The 15,137-nt window shown below is 41.2% G+C and overlaps 1 protein-coding gene across 2 annotated transcripts in view; it reads left to right on the plus strand.

Annotated features, from left to right (window-relative positions):
• LOC142103524 (uncharacterized) overlaps window positions 1-3,855 on the plus strand; it is a 28,471-nt gene extending 24,616 nt beyond the window's left edge. Inside the window, exons 9-13 of one of the 2 annotated variants that reach the window (XM_075187568.1) lie at window positions 367-663; window positions 1,162-1,479; window positions 1,785-1,832; window positions 1,976-2,302; window positions 2,926-3,855. In XM_075187568.1, coding sequence (XP_075043669.1) covers window positions 367-663; window positions 1,162-1,479; window positions 1,785-1,832; window positions 1,976-2,283 — 971 coding nt within the window. In that variant the 3' untranslated portion in view covers window positions 2,284-2,302; window positions 2,926-3,855. Of the gene's footprint in view, window positions 1-366; window positions 664-1,161; window positions 1,480-1,784; window positions 1,833-1,975 lie in introns of both variants that reach the window. The other variant, XM_075187567.1, reaches the window with a different exon arrangement.
• Window positions 3,856-15,137: the final 11,282 nt, after the last annotated feature.

Genomic DNA, 15,137 nt, shown 5'->3' on the forward strand with positions numbered 1-15,137 from the left:
ATTCACAACTTCCTCAAATCTGAAGGGTTTTAGTGACATTCAGCTGCAGATAAACATAAATGTTCATCCAAACTTAATCCTGATCCCCCTGTGATTTTCCACTTTTTACTTCCTGGTACTAAAACTAAAAATTAATTGTTCTCCTCCTGCTCAATTTGAATATGCAAATTGGTATTTAGTTGACAGTGCAGTATTATTAGTAGATAGTGTCAGTATATTTATATAGCTATGTAGTTGTTGTATGGTGATCCTACCTACCTTATATTTACAGCCCCGAGTTAGTTCATAGTCAGACAGCAGCTGTTAGATGTGATATAACCATATTATGTTGTGCTGGTCATTGAATGACGTGTTCTGACTCCTCAGGGATTCCGATACTTAGTAAAATCTCCAGTGACCCTAATAATCCCAGCTATGGGAGACCTCTGACCCTTCGCTGCAATGTGATTGGCTGTAGACGTGAAGATATAATGGTGGACTGGTTAGAGAATGATAAACAGCTGGAGAGACACCGGGCGACAGTCACTGTAGAGAAGGAGTCATTATCCTGTGTACTGAATATAACACCAACAGCTGAGGACTATGGGAAGCACTATACCTGCAGTGTGACACACAAGGATATTACAGAACCAATCAGGAAACAGATCTGTTTATCTCTCCCAGGTAAGTTGTTTCCTTGTTTACTCTGTTTTTCCTTTTCAGTAACGAGATATATAAAAACACAAGGTACGTTTCTACTTTATGTGCTACATACACACTTTACAGTGCATGTTAGTTTGTGTGTATTACAAAGGGTTAAAATCATCTATACAACAACACGTATGCCTGGTTCAAAGGTCAAAGCCAATATATTAAAAGGTGCTTTTAGGGAGATACAAAGATATTCTCTTAATAAATATTTCTTATTTAATTCCCCTGTGTCAAAAGAAGCATCTGCAAGTTGTACACGTGGTCCAGGGTACTCAGTGGACCCAGCAGATGAACAGATAGGGTAGTGCAGTAGATCACGTATGTAAGTTACCAACAGTTTCCACAATTCTCGATGCTTCATATTTGTGAGGATATGATAAAGTGGGTTTATCCTTCTCCTGATCCTCACATCAGATTTATCTACAGTTCAGACATCAGAGAACTGATGTATTTTGACATTTTCTGTTGTAGATAAACCACCCTCGTTATCGGATATTATTGCCCAGCCAGCGAGACCTGAGGTGGGGAAGGAAACATCACTAACAGCAACAATATCTGGATTCTCACCAAGAGAAATTCAAGTCAGGTGGTATAAAGGATTCAGCACATTTCCCAGCAACGCTGTGACCTCATCAGATCTACGGATTGGAGCGGACAGTTTATATACTTGTTCTAGTACCCTGAGATTTACTCCTGAGCGCAGTGACCATAACACGTCCATCCGGTGTGAGGTGACACATACGGTCACTAAGTCAATCCGAGAGAAACATTATAATCTACGACTCGCAGGTAACAGGATTCTGACTAGTTACCAGTTACGTCTGTAAAGTGCGTCTGAAAAAAGATGCTGTATCCTGAGTTTTTATGATGATGAAGTTAAATGTAAAAAAAAAAAAAACTTAAAAGAGAAACTGCAACTACATAATCAATATAGAGCCTGTTCTCTGGTCAGTCAGATCGCACACCTGATTGGTTAGTAGCAGTTAGAACCCATGTGGGGTCAATCAGCTATATTGATACAATGTAGTTAATTGATAAATTAATGTCTGTATTTATGGTGATATCTCATGTCTGTATTTCTTTTCCTTTATTAGGAGAACCTGACCCTGTAGATGGAAGCAGGAAAACATCACAGAGTCCAAGTAAGTGATACAGACAGTTACAGTATTGGGATACTCTGGTGTGTCACTATTCTCACACAATAATGTGTGTATAACATCTGTGTCACACAAGAAAGAAATTATCTTTAAATTCATTTACTAATGTATTATCCTTTTCTCCACAGAAGATGAAAAGAGATTTGAAATAAGAGGAATTGAGTGCGTGACGGAGAGACCCCGAGTGGGTGAGGAAGTCACACTTAGATGTAACGTTGGAGGATGTGATGAGGACGACTCCATGTTCTCCTGGTATAAAGGAATATTTCCTATTGATGGTGAAATGGAAAACAGAAACCTAGAGGACGGATCTGGCAGCTTCTCCACAGTCACCTTCAAAGCGGAGGAATCGGACAGAAATTGTACAATCAGATTTGAGGCGTGTTATAACTATCAGACAATTGAGGGAACATTTACTCTGACACTGGAGGAATAGGACAAGATCTGATGTTTATGTGAGGACCAGAATGAGTAATATCTTCCTGTGTACAATACTCTGTATTAACGATGGAATCTCCTCCTAGTATGGGGATAGGGAATCCCCGGCTCAGGAATCATGGGATTGGGAAGGTCCCAGTAATACTTCCCGTCAGAGGATCTACAGTGACCTCCACAGAACGCAGAACAGACCTTATGTTCTACGTCACTTGTATAAATAACAGATCGGTCTCAGTTAATCAGGATATATCGGGTTAGGGGGGATGTTATCAACAGAAGTAATTGTAGCTGTCGCCCTTTCCCAATTTATGTGATTTCTTAATCCGTCTCTGAGTGGTTTTTTATAGATCACTTGTATTGTGGGACAAGAGGAAAATATTTGCTAAGTGTGTGAACTTAGGATAGATTATATGAAAGGTTGAACCTGATTGAACTCTGCCCCCCTGCCCCCCAGCCCAGCCTGCCCCTGGAAGTGATATTGGTTCCTTATAGTTAATTTATTAAGGTCACAGAAGTTGATGTGGGGTGTAGCCCTCCTTCTTTTTTGCAAAACAAAAAGCATGAACTCAACTGGTGATTAAAAAGATAAATAAGAAGATAAAACATTTCTCAAGGTTTTCTTTTATGTATTTATCCACAGACTTGACTTCAGTAGCAGAAAAAGAATATTGTCTAGCTTTAGGCAATGAAACCCCAGGGACAAGGACAATGGCACTGTCATATGATCTTTGAGGAGGCAGAGTGTTAGCAGAACTTTTACTGAAATCCTCAGCAAACTATTGGTATGGAGCAGGCGAGTCCAAGGTGTCTTGACTTAGTGAATCACTCGAGCAACTGTGATGATATGAATCACTCCAGCATACTCTCTCACTGCTGATTTACAGATTGTGTCTAACTACCCATGGGTAAAATAATCTAATCTGATTGAAAGACCCCAATGTTCACAGTCACTGGAGGAGTAGAAAACTTGATGGGTCTTACAGGTGAACCATCCAACCCCTTCAAAGAAATGCTGTTCTGTATATCAAGGAGTGGTACTTGCAGGGTCTTAGGCAAAATATTACCAAGGAACTTACCTGTGTCCCCACTATCTTTGAAGGCTGAGGTGTGAATTGCTGTGGTAAGAAAAGGCAATCTTGTTGGAAGTTTTAGGAAGAGTTTCGGATTTGAGACCAATTCCTCATTCCCTAGATCCTGTGGGTTCCCAATGTCTTATTCTTGTTTGGACAAGAATCAGCGTAATGCTCAAGACCAAAGTACAAACACAATCTTGGAGTCCAACGTTGGTGCTTCTCTAGTGTGAGATGAGATTGGACACATTTATACATGGATTTCTTGGGGGCACTATCATCTTCCAGAGGCTTCACTTTCACCATTCTACTATAACTATGGCCTTCATCCCAAGGCTTATTCTCCTTCAGCTTCTCCTGAACCTTCAGAATTTCTTTTTACTGTCAAGACACTCGGGACAGTTTGGAGAGAGGTTTAGAATACTTTAGGCCATGCATCAGGTCAAGCTAAAAAATCTTTTGATTTACATCAAACATTTTAAATACTGTGTTGGAGATTATGTCCGGTTGTCTGTCTTTGTTTGTATTCTGCTGTTGTGTGGAGATTTTCTTTTTTAGGTTTGACATGGAGATATATTCTTATCATGGCACACATATGTACAATTGCCATCGCACATTGGAGATTGGAGGATGCTCCTTAATGAAGAATGCACAAAATCTCAGTCAGTTTGTTAGGTACAGTAAGTATCTCAGTATCTCAGGGTGGCACTAGTGGTTTCTTCTATTTTTAGTTTGCTGGAATAAACAAGTCCCACCTTTCATGACCTCAATACTATAAAATATATGGATTGTGCATAGGATAGAGCAGTCCATGGTATCATCACTGATTCATCTGCCAAATTTGTCACCATTTGGAAAAAGGAAACCTGATGCAATATAATGCCCCACATATAAGGCGTCTTTGTGCTGGATGCGTTCATACACCACCATCTACAATACAGTGTCGTACAATAGTTACAGTGTGTCGTTTTCTTACCTGAGTTCACCATTGTGTTATGTGCATGAATCATTGTCCAATACTTAGTATATCTGATAGTCTGATGACATTGAACTGAACAGATCCAAACAATCCCTAACGGTTGAAAGTTGATGATGATGACTGTCACATATTTACTACTGGGACCATACCCAGGGGCAGGGGGGGCATCTTCCCCCCAAGCTAAATTTCGCCAGCCCTCCCCCCTCCCCTGATCATACCTACACTATTCTGTGTGACACTTCCTATATTTATATTATGTGCAATGTACGTACATTATGTTAGTGTGTCAAGTGATTATTAAAAATAATGTAATACATGTAAAATAATAAATGTGATTTAGAATAAAATGAGTACTTTAATTTTAAAGCAAATTATACTAATAACCATAAAATAAAATAAAAAGAAAATGAAAGGGGATATATGGAGAGGGTCCTTGCTCGGTTTGGTTTTTGTGGTGAAATACTTAAACCTATATTTGCTCTATATAGGGGCCCCTCCGCAGCGGTTTTTAGTAACGGTTTCACATCAGATAAATTCATACTTTCCAATGGTACTAGGCAGAGCTGCCCCCTTGCGCCTCTCATTTTTCTTTTAGCTATTGAACCCCTGGCCGAGCAAATCAGACAACACCCTCAACTCCCAGGCATCACTTTAGCCGCAACCACTCATAAACTATTCCTTTTTGCGGACAACATTTTGCTATATGTGACTAGTCCGGAGACCTCTCTGCCGCTCCTACATGATTTGCTACAGAAATTCGGAAGCGTTTCTTACTACAAATTGAACACGTCCAAAACAGACGCCCTCCCTATTAATATAGCGGATTCTTTCCTCGTGCGCCTGAAGTCGGCCTTTCCATGCACTTGGAAGTCCCTTTCTATGCCCTATCTAGGGATTATGATCACTCCTCTTCTAGATGCCTTGATTGAGACTAACTATACTCAATTATTGATGCAACTAAACGCCTTAGCAAAATCGTGGCAACACCATGAGGTCTCTTGGCTAGGCAGGATAGCCGCGTTTAAAATGTCCCTCCTACCCAAAATGATGTATCTATTTAGGACCTTGCCCTTTAAGATGCCCAAACTTTATATGGATAAATTACGTGGCCTACTTACCACCTACGTATGGAAGGGGAAACCACCTAAACTCACTCATACGACTATGTCCCGTCCACAAAAGACTGGGGGTCTTGCCCTACCGAATCTGGTAAAATACCAGGAAGCGCCCATTTTAGCTCAGCTCCGAGACTGGTCCCTTCTAGGTTTCCACAAACCTTGGGTTGACCTGGAAAGAGGTCTTAATCATGCATTCCCGTTGGCTGATCTTCTTTGGACCCCCAAGTCCTGGAGGCCCCCTCAGGCTACCCTACCACGATTTACGAGTGATGCCCTCATAATTTGGGACAAATTTCTAAAGATATCTAATCTTGTCTCCCTCCCTACCTCTAATCTCTCCCTCCTAGCTTTAGCTAAACTCCTACCTTCAGTAGACATTAAGATCATCCTCATAAATGTAATTCATGGGGGGGGGGGGGGAAGGGGGGTGATGTTTTATTACTGTTTTATAAATAATGCCTTTGTTACTAACTGGTGACATTAGTTCAATATTTTTTAAGAATATCTTCCCCTCAAGAATAGAATTTGGGGTCACTGTGAGCCATAGAAGTAGGGTATATTTGGCCCTATACAATTGACCTGCAATTAAATAGAAAAAAATAAGTAATTTCAGACAATGTGATGAATTCCTACATTGCATCAATGTGGGGTCCAAAAATGTGGCTTTGGAGTCCATATTCTATTAGGAATCATGATGTGCGGTACTTACTAAAAATTTAGTATCCATTGTTCTCAACATGACTAGTTTAGACATTTTGTCTAGAGCCCAGCAGGGGACCTTCTGTGGGAGGACAGCTCATCTCCACTCCCCCTCCAACCCCCTTATACAGCACCCAACAATGGTTAAGAAGGATAGACCCAGGGGTTTGTCCAGGGAGGGGAAAACACTGTGGAAATTAGACCCTAGATATAAGGAGCCACTCCGGGGGTGGGGAAGGATATTCATCCTGGGACTGGAGCTGCAGGGTGGCTGGTTCTTAGAGTTGCCATTCTCTAACAGAGTCTACATATGCAGCTGAGAGAGCTCCATAGGTCATCAAACTCCATAGGTCATGACTAACTCCTTAAGCTAGTGGGATAAGGGACAGATATTGTGGTAAATCTGCCTGGCATTTATTTACTGTTTGTACATAATAATCTAGTGATTGTTTTTATTACAATAACAGTATTGTTTTACTTTCTAACTACATTTGCCTGAGTGACTGAGAACCCTAGAAGGTACTGGGTAGACTTCCCGGGCATAGTAAGGCACCCGTGGGTGGCCAGCCAGAGTGAAGTAGGTAGACTTGGGCCAGAAAACCCGGTATCTTCTCATCCGGTTTTGTCAAACTGCTGATTTTCTACAATGTTGACGTTCATATTTAAAACGTCAATTTAATTAAAGGCAAAATCCCGCAGCTTTTACCTTAAATTAAATTGTCATTTTACATATAGACAACAAATTTGCAGAAAATCAGCAGTTTGACAAAGCTGAGTTTCATACATTTACACCCGTCTTTTATTTCAAGAGTAACTTAAAACTCTGGAAAATGCAAATATACATATTATTTTTAATTGTATATTAATATGTCAGCTTTATCTGGTGTACATGTATAATATTCTAAGAGCAGGACAGAATAGACAAACACCCGTCACTAAATTCAGGAGATCCTTTATAAAAGGCAGTGAGAGGATTCAGCGTCATTACACTAACAGAGAGATGCATCAGGTTTCAGTGTCCTGTGGGACATATTACTTCTCTGAATGTTACATTTATGGTCTGATAATCTGCATTTTATTGGAATACATTGTGCTGTCTATTGGAACAATGGCTACAACTACAGTGGGCATTTATTTATTTAAACTGTTGTATTTAATGACCCTGTGTGTGACCTTCTGCAGACCTGTCACCCAGAACCCGTTACCAGCGTGTCATCTGTAGTTAAGAAATACATTGGAAGACTATGAATGTTTCCAGGACGGAGACATCATAATATAAGGAGTGTTCACCGTGAATCGGCAAATTCTAGGAATTACGCAAAACTAAATTGTCAAACAAATAATGTGTATAAAGTAAGTAATATCGGATTTATACACCGAGAATTAAGATTACTCATATTGGAAAATGAGCAAATTATTTGCAGCATTTGAAACATTGACAAGTAACACATACACAAACTCTTCATTCACTCAACAAGAGGAGGAATTGTTACATGAACCTGTGTCAGTGAGATGGCAACTGTCTCATGTCAGTGGTAATAAACATTGTACTGCACTTCAGCTAGCTGTAGCCAGAACAGGAGAAAGAGAAAATGAATTGACAATGAAAATAATTAGTTTGCCAAGCAAGGATTGTTAGATCTATTGCAGATGACCCTGGATGTAAGTGAGCAATAAATAGGGTGAATGAGGGATGTTTTGGGGTGTTTTTATTTCAATGAAAGTAATCTTTACAATTACGTGTGTATTTTATTTACATTTTTCTTTAGTGCACTACAGGTCCCAGCCGGCTCTGGGTGCCAGAGCATGTTGGCACTTGTGGTGCCCCAAGTGCCAGCATGCTCTGGCATGCATAGGTATGCTGGTGCTTGTAGTACTACAAGATGCCAGCATACCCAGACACTTAATGACAGCCTGGCCATGCTGGAACCTGTAGTGCACCAGGAACAAAATGTTTTTTTCCATTAAAGCTATTGTTTTTAAACCACACCCACCGCCCAGGGGCGTGGGAAGAGCCTTAGTGCTTTAAGCACAGGGCTCGGGACACCTGGGGTGGAGGTGTCCACATTCGTTTTTGCAGACCAGATCTCCCTAGGGAATTTAGTTCCAGGCTGACCAGGGCTGGTTTGACATTATGTCAGGGGGACCCCGCTATAGTGCCACCAGCCTAGGCTGGTAATAGTAAAATTGGGGAGACCCCACACTTTTTGTCCCCCTGATTTTGCTAGTACCAGCCTAAGCTGGCAGCATTAGGGTAGGTTAAGCTGTTTGTGTGGGGGGGGGGTGCATTTTTTTCTTTACTGTACACCCGAAGGTACAAACATTTATGATGACGATATTATAACTAGAGATGGTCACTGACCCCCGTGTTTTGGTTTTGTATTCGGTTTTGGATCTGGATTACCGTCGTGTTTTGGTTTTGGTTTTGCAAAACCGCCATCGCGTGTTTTGGTTTTGTTTGGTTTTGTTTTGCTATTTTGTTGGAAAATCAATGTTTGTGGGCCTAAAATAACCCAATTTAGTGCTCCACCTGTTTCATGGATAAGTAATCTAATTGTAAAGCTAATAAATTATCAAAAAAACAATTTAATTCCTGGTAGGTAGGCCTTCATTAATTCTACACACAAAACAGATTGTCTTCCTCTCCATCTATGCATATTGGCACTGCAGCCATCGTCTTTGGATGTATATTACACCCTACACTTATAGTTAAATATGTAAAGAAATGGAAAAAGGCAGTTTGCTTTCTGTCTCTATAGGCCCCCCTCCACTTGTTGAAAAAAACAAAAAATTCAGCCGTTCTAGACTGTACAATATTAATTGAAATGGACGAAGCCAGTTTGGTTTCTGTCTCTATAGGCCTGTCTGAGATTTCCATATCAATTACCTCTTGAAAATAATCCTCCACCATCCTTTGCATGTTTATACTCGGATGGAGTTATGGGCAAGGTGACACATTATTTTGAAAAATCCTTCAAACCAGCCCAGATGTTAAATTGTTCTGGTCTGCCCCCTGAGTCTTCCCTGCTTCTTTTTGGGAAATGTAATTTTTTACGAGCAGCAGCAGCTTGAGAAACTGAAGGAGGACACGTCGTCAAGCCGAGGCCCAGTTCAGCGGCCAACTTGCTGAGCAATAGCTCCTTGCAAAAGTTCACATCTCGCTCATTTACAAGTAAAGACTCAATGTAGGTCTTAAACCTTGGATCAAGCACAGTGGCCAAAATGTACTGATCCGAGTTCAAGATCTTAATAACTCGAGGATCATTGTGAAGCGAATGAAGTACTTGATCGACAAGGCCAACATACTTTGCTGAATTGCTTGCTTTCAGCTCCTCCTTCAGTATCTCGAGCTGCTTTTCCAATAGTCTAATTAAAGGAATGACTTGGCTCAAACTAGCAGAGTCTGCACTCACCTCACACGTCACAACTTCAAATGGTTTCAGCACCTTGCACAGCACTGAAAGGATTCCCCACTGTGCAAGAGTGAAATACATCCCTGCTCCTTTCCCAATGTCATGGCTTGTGCAATATGCTTGGATGGCTTTGCGCTGTTCCTCCATCCTCTGAAGCATGTACAGGGTGGAATTCCACCTAGTTACCACCTCTTGCTTAAGTTGGTGGCAGGGCAAGTTAAACTGGTCTTGGAGCTGCTGTAATCTCCTACATGCTGTGGTAGAATGCCTGAAATGGCCTGAAATTTTACGGGCCACTGAAAGCATCTCCTGCACCTCACGGTTATTTCGTAGGAAGCTCTGCACCACCAAGTTGATGGTGGGAGCAAAACAGGGAATGTGTTGGAAATCACCCAGCTGTAATGCTCGCACTATATTGTTGGCGTTATCAGAAATGACATATCCTGGGGAGAGTCCAAGTGGTATAAGTCATGTATCAATCACATCTCTTAGTTTGTGTAACAAATTGTCAGCTGTATGCCTGTTAGTGAAGCCGGTGATACAAAGAGTGGCCTGCCTGTGACAAATATTACGTAGTGGTGTACATGCTGCTCCTGGTGAAGGTGAATGACGAACCCAGTGGGCTGTCACAGTCATATAGTCTTTGGTTTGGCCACTTCCACTTGTCCACATATCTGTGGTTAAGTGGACAGTGGGCAGAATGGCATTTTTCAGCGCAATCTCTACATTTTTACACACTTTTTGGTATAGTTGTGGAATTGCTTTACGGGAGAAATGGTGTCGCGATGGAATTCTGTAACGCGGACACAAAACCTCAATTAACAGTAAAAAACCAGCTGCGTTTATTGTGGAGATTGGACGCAGATCTAACATTAACATTGCAGCCATGGCATCTGTGATTTGCTTGGCGACTGGGTGACTGCTGTCATATTTGCTTCCCCTCGCAAACGATTGTTTCACAGTTAATTGCTGAAATGTAGGACTGCTCATTTTCTTGACCTGCCTCTGGGATGACGATTCACCCCCAGCAGCAGCAACAGCAGCAGCAGTGGGACTAACGCTTTCTTCAAAGGAATCAATAATCGTGCAGGAGTCATCCAGCCTTAATAAGTGGGATGCCGGGCTAACTCCAAGCGCTACTGAGGATATTGATGAGGATGGTGTGGTGGGTGTATTTTGTAGCCGTTGGGATGTCGGTGACCGGATGGTCTTAGCTGATGATGGAGTGCTTGTAATTTTTTTGGGAAGAACTTTCAGCTTTTCCCAACACTTTGCCATGAACTCTCGTTAAATGACATAACATAGACGAGGTTTCAAGATGGTTAAGGTCCCTCCCTCGACTGACTGTGGCTTGACATACACTACAAATGGCTATACAATTGTTGTCTGGATTTGGGTAGAAATAATTTCACACATAAGAAGTGGATTTTTTTGTTTTATGCCCAGGCATGACAATGGCCTTTTTCTTGTCACGTGCCAGAACTGCTGCCACTGGTGCAGGACTTACACAAACAACCTCATTCTCATCAACATCCTCATTAGCGCCCTCGTCACCTACACAAATCTCCCCCTCATCCTCTTCTAATTCTAAAGTGGCATCCTCAATTTGGGTATCACCGGCTACACTCGGGCTATTAAGGCACACATCAGCAGAATGCTCACGATTAGACATCCCACTGTTGGATGGACTCTCCACAGGGATTGGTGTCATTTGTGAATCAGAGCAAACATTATCCTCTAATGCCTTACTGTTATCTTGCAGCTCGGCTTTGACGCGTAACAGTAGTTGTGCACCACTTGTAGGCTCGGTAACTTTTTGGGATCTGCCACTAATAGACAAAGGTGAAGGCCTCATTCTCTCTTTCCCACTGCGTGTGTAGAATGGCATGTTGGCAATTTTTTTTTATCGGCACTTAAATTTTGATCAGTTACCCTTCTTTTTCGCTTCAACACAGTAAATTTTTTTTGGGTGTGTGTTTTTTAGACTGATTTCGAAACACTGTGTAGTTTGACATCGCCTTGCCCAGATGACGTACTGGGAACACTACCATCAGGACTGGTGACAGAACCTGGTTGCTCATTCTAATCATATGTGGACTGCTTTGAATCCATTCTGAGCCCAAAGCACTTGTAGTGCTAAAAATTATTTGGTAGATACTGCTGACAAATATGACTTTTGACAGCCAGAAGTATTTATGCACAATTATGGGGGACACCCCAAAAGCACTGGGGAGTGCTAAAAATTATTTGGTAAGATACTGCTGACAGATAGTAATTTTGACAGCCAGAAATATTTAGGCACAATTATGGGGGACACCCCAAAAGCACTGGGGAGTGCTAAAAATTATTTGGTGAGATACTGCTGACAGATAGTAATTTTGACAGCCAGAAATATTTAGGCAAAATAAAGGGGGACACCCAAAAAGCACTTTGAGTGCCAAATATTGAAAAAAAAACAAAACTCCTCTATCCTCCTCTCTTCTCTAGTGATTTTTGTAAGCACAATTGGAATCAGAATATTGTATTCTCTGTCCCTGCTCTAATCAGCCTGTGGCTACACCCTGCTCTCTCCCTCTGTCAAATGGCGATGGATTGCTGTGGAGGCGTGTATTTATAATCTTCAAGTATCGCGAGAACCGAGATCCGACGACGTCACAATGACGTTCAGCCTCGATTTGGATTCCGAGCGGCTCGGTACTTGGATACCCAAAGTTCGGGTGGGTTCGGTTCTCGGGGAACCGAGCCCGTCCATCTCTAATTATAACCCTGTCGACCTAATGAACATGTCAACATTTCATACTCAATACCTGTGCAGAGCTGTAAGCATATTATCTTTGCAGTTTTACTGGTATACAGCCTGCCCCCAGTGGTGTTCTCTGTCATTACAGGGTCTAGTTCCCAATTGTTAAAGGTCTCTGATCAGCACGTCAGTAATGAACAGCTTAATTCTATATAACTGAAAATCAGACACGGGACGTAATTGGAGACAAATGAGAGAAATAATCATGAATTTTAAGTATACTGTATATTTTAATTATATTTGTTCAGAGAAGTATTATACAGGGACAATGTAGAACACGGGAATACGTAGACCTCTGGTAAATCCATCACTAAGAGCCCAATGTAGAGATGAAAATAATACATATTATATAACATATACCATAAGTACATAAGTACATAATGTGGACAGGCTTGGTTAATTATTGTGAAATATTAGATTGCAATGATGCTAATTTTCCTGTTTTCCTTGTATCAACCATGTTATAGAGATCTACTTAGACTTAAAGGTAACAGAGACCATGTCGTATCTTTCATGTCCACTCTGACCCAGTTCAGGGAGATCTCAGGTTGGGGAGTCCTTAGAGGAAGTTAGTGTGACACTAGTGACTCTCCCCACTGTGATGGACACATAAATCTATTTTTTCATGTAGCACACAAATACTTGATAGCTTATTTGTACACTGAAATTTAAAGTTGATATTTGTGTGCTACATGAAAAAACAGTCAGTATTTAACTTATGTGCAAACAGAACACTCATTTGCACCCCTTGCATTGTAACATGGTTTTGTCCAGGAGACTGAAATAAGGATCCTCTTCATTTAAGATCCTTAATGAATCAGGCCCCTTGAGAAGAGTCTTCCGACTTACCTGAAGGATGGACTGTCTTTATTCACATTGTGGGCAAGATGTAAAGTGTTCCTGATTGGAATCTGTCAATAATGACAAAAGAGTAGAATATAGGCAATTGGAAGTAGAAGTGAAAAAGAAGAGATAGTATTTTTCATACATTGGCTGTTTCACTTTTGGACACAACAGCCAAGTTTATTAAAGAATGCTAGACAAACAAGTTAACACATCACCAGGAGATAATCCAATAATCCAGCCCACTGAGCAGGATGATGACATAGAGAAAGATCATCAAGCTTGCCTGGGGATTCAAACCAGGACCTCCACCATTACTGTCGGCAAGCTCACTACTAGTCAACCAAACTAGTACATGATGTAAGCAGCATTGAGACTTTTATCAATGCCATCAAGGGGCCTGGAGCAAAATCAAAGGAGCTGTAAATATTACCTGGCTGGGGATTCAAACCAGGGAATCCATAGAAACTATAAACAGATCTACTATCTACTCGGCCACCAAGCTAGAACATTTGTTAGTGATTTGAAGAGACTTTTCTCAATGACCACATCAAGCCTGTTGCAACATTAAATGTGGTAAAAAAAAGAAGCCACTGAGGAGATTCACAGCAAGGCCTCTACTATGATTGTCTATGGGCACCTCACTACAAGTCCACTGAGCTAACTTACACTTTTCACAATGTCTTCAATCAGCTGCTACAACATTCAATGTACTAAAAGGAATCCAAACCAGAAACTTCTCTAAGTACCTGGTTCAAGCCCTCAGATAGGCTTTTTTTAACTACCTTGCATGATGCATTATGACACTAAGAGAAGTCTTGTTCCTGAAGTAAAGCATGTGCTGGCTCAATGGACTAGTAGCCTGATTCTGTAATTACAAAGATCATTGAGGTCCTAGTTCAAATCCTCAAACAGCTGTCAATTTTGGATCTGTGGTTGCCCAGAGCCAGGAACTAGTACAGTACCTGTAATTACCAACTGCCTGGAGTCAATAATTAGCACTGTGCCTGTATTCAACATCATGTATCTCCACCAACAGCTACAATTGTTATTCCATTATTATGTTTAAGTGTTTTCTCTGCATCTAAAATTATAAGCTGGGACAGTCACTGAGTAACCAAGTGCTCTACTTGCAGTCATAGTCAAGGTCCTGGTTCATTCCCCCAGGCATGCTTCCTCCTTAGTACCTTTGATGTTACAGTCTGATTAAAGACATTGAGGAAAGTCTCCACAATTGCTGAATATGTGATATAGTCTAGTAGTAGCCAGGTTCTGTTCTGGTAGTGCTAGTGGAGCCCACTGGTTCAGTTCCCCTGTCTAGATCCCTCTTTAATAAATTTGATGTTGCTGCAAGCTGGTTGAAGAAATTGAAAAAGGTTTTTCCATTTGCTAAAGCGCCAACATAGTACACTGAGGAGATTGTTATTTGTTAGTATCACATACATCCATACATGGAACAGAGGTGTAAATGACCCTGTCCAAACGCGCTTATAATTTCATAGGTGGAGAGAACACTTGATACGTAATAATGGGATAATAATTGTAGCTGTTGGTGGAGATCCATGATGTTGAATACAGGCACAGTGCTAATTATTGGCTCCAGGCAGTTGGTAATTACAGGTACTGTGCTAGTTCCTGGCTCTGGGCAATCACAGATCCAAAATTTATAGCCATTTTAGGATTTGAATTAGGACCTCAATAATCTCTGCAAACAGCGAACCAGGCTACTAGTCCATTGAGCCAGTACATGCTTTACTTCTCTTAGTGTCATAATGCATCATGCAAGGTAGTTAAAAGAAGCCTGTCTGAGGGCTTGAACCAGGGACTTCCCCATTAGCTATTAACAGTGAACCTGGATCCTAGACAACTGAGCTATCTGCTCTGCTCAGCTTGTGTAGAGATTATGGTCATGTCATTAATCACCCTGGAG

This window comes from Mixophyes fleayi, chromosome 10 (genome assembly GCF_038048845.1).
Source record: "Mixophyes fleayi isolate aMixFle1 chromosome 10, aMixFle1.hap1, whole genome shotgun sequence".
Lineage (NCBI taxonomy): Eukaryota > Metazoa > Chordata > Amphibia > Anura > Limnodynastidae > Mixophyes > Mixophyes fleayi.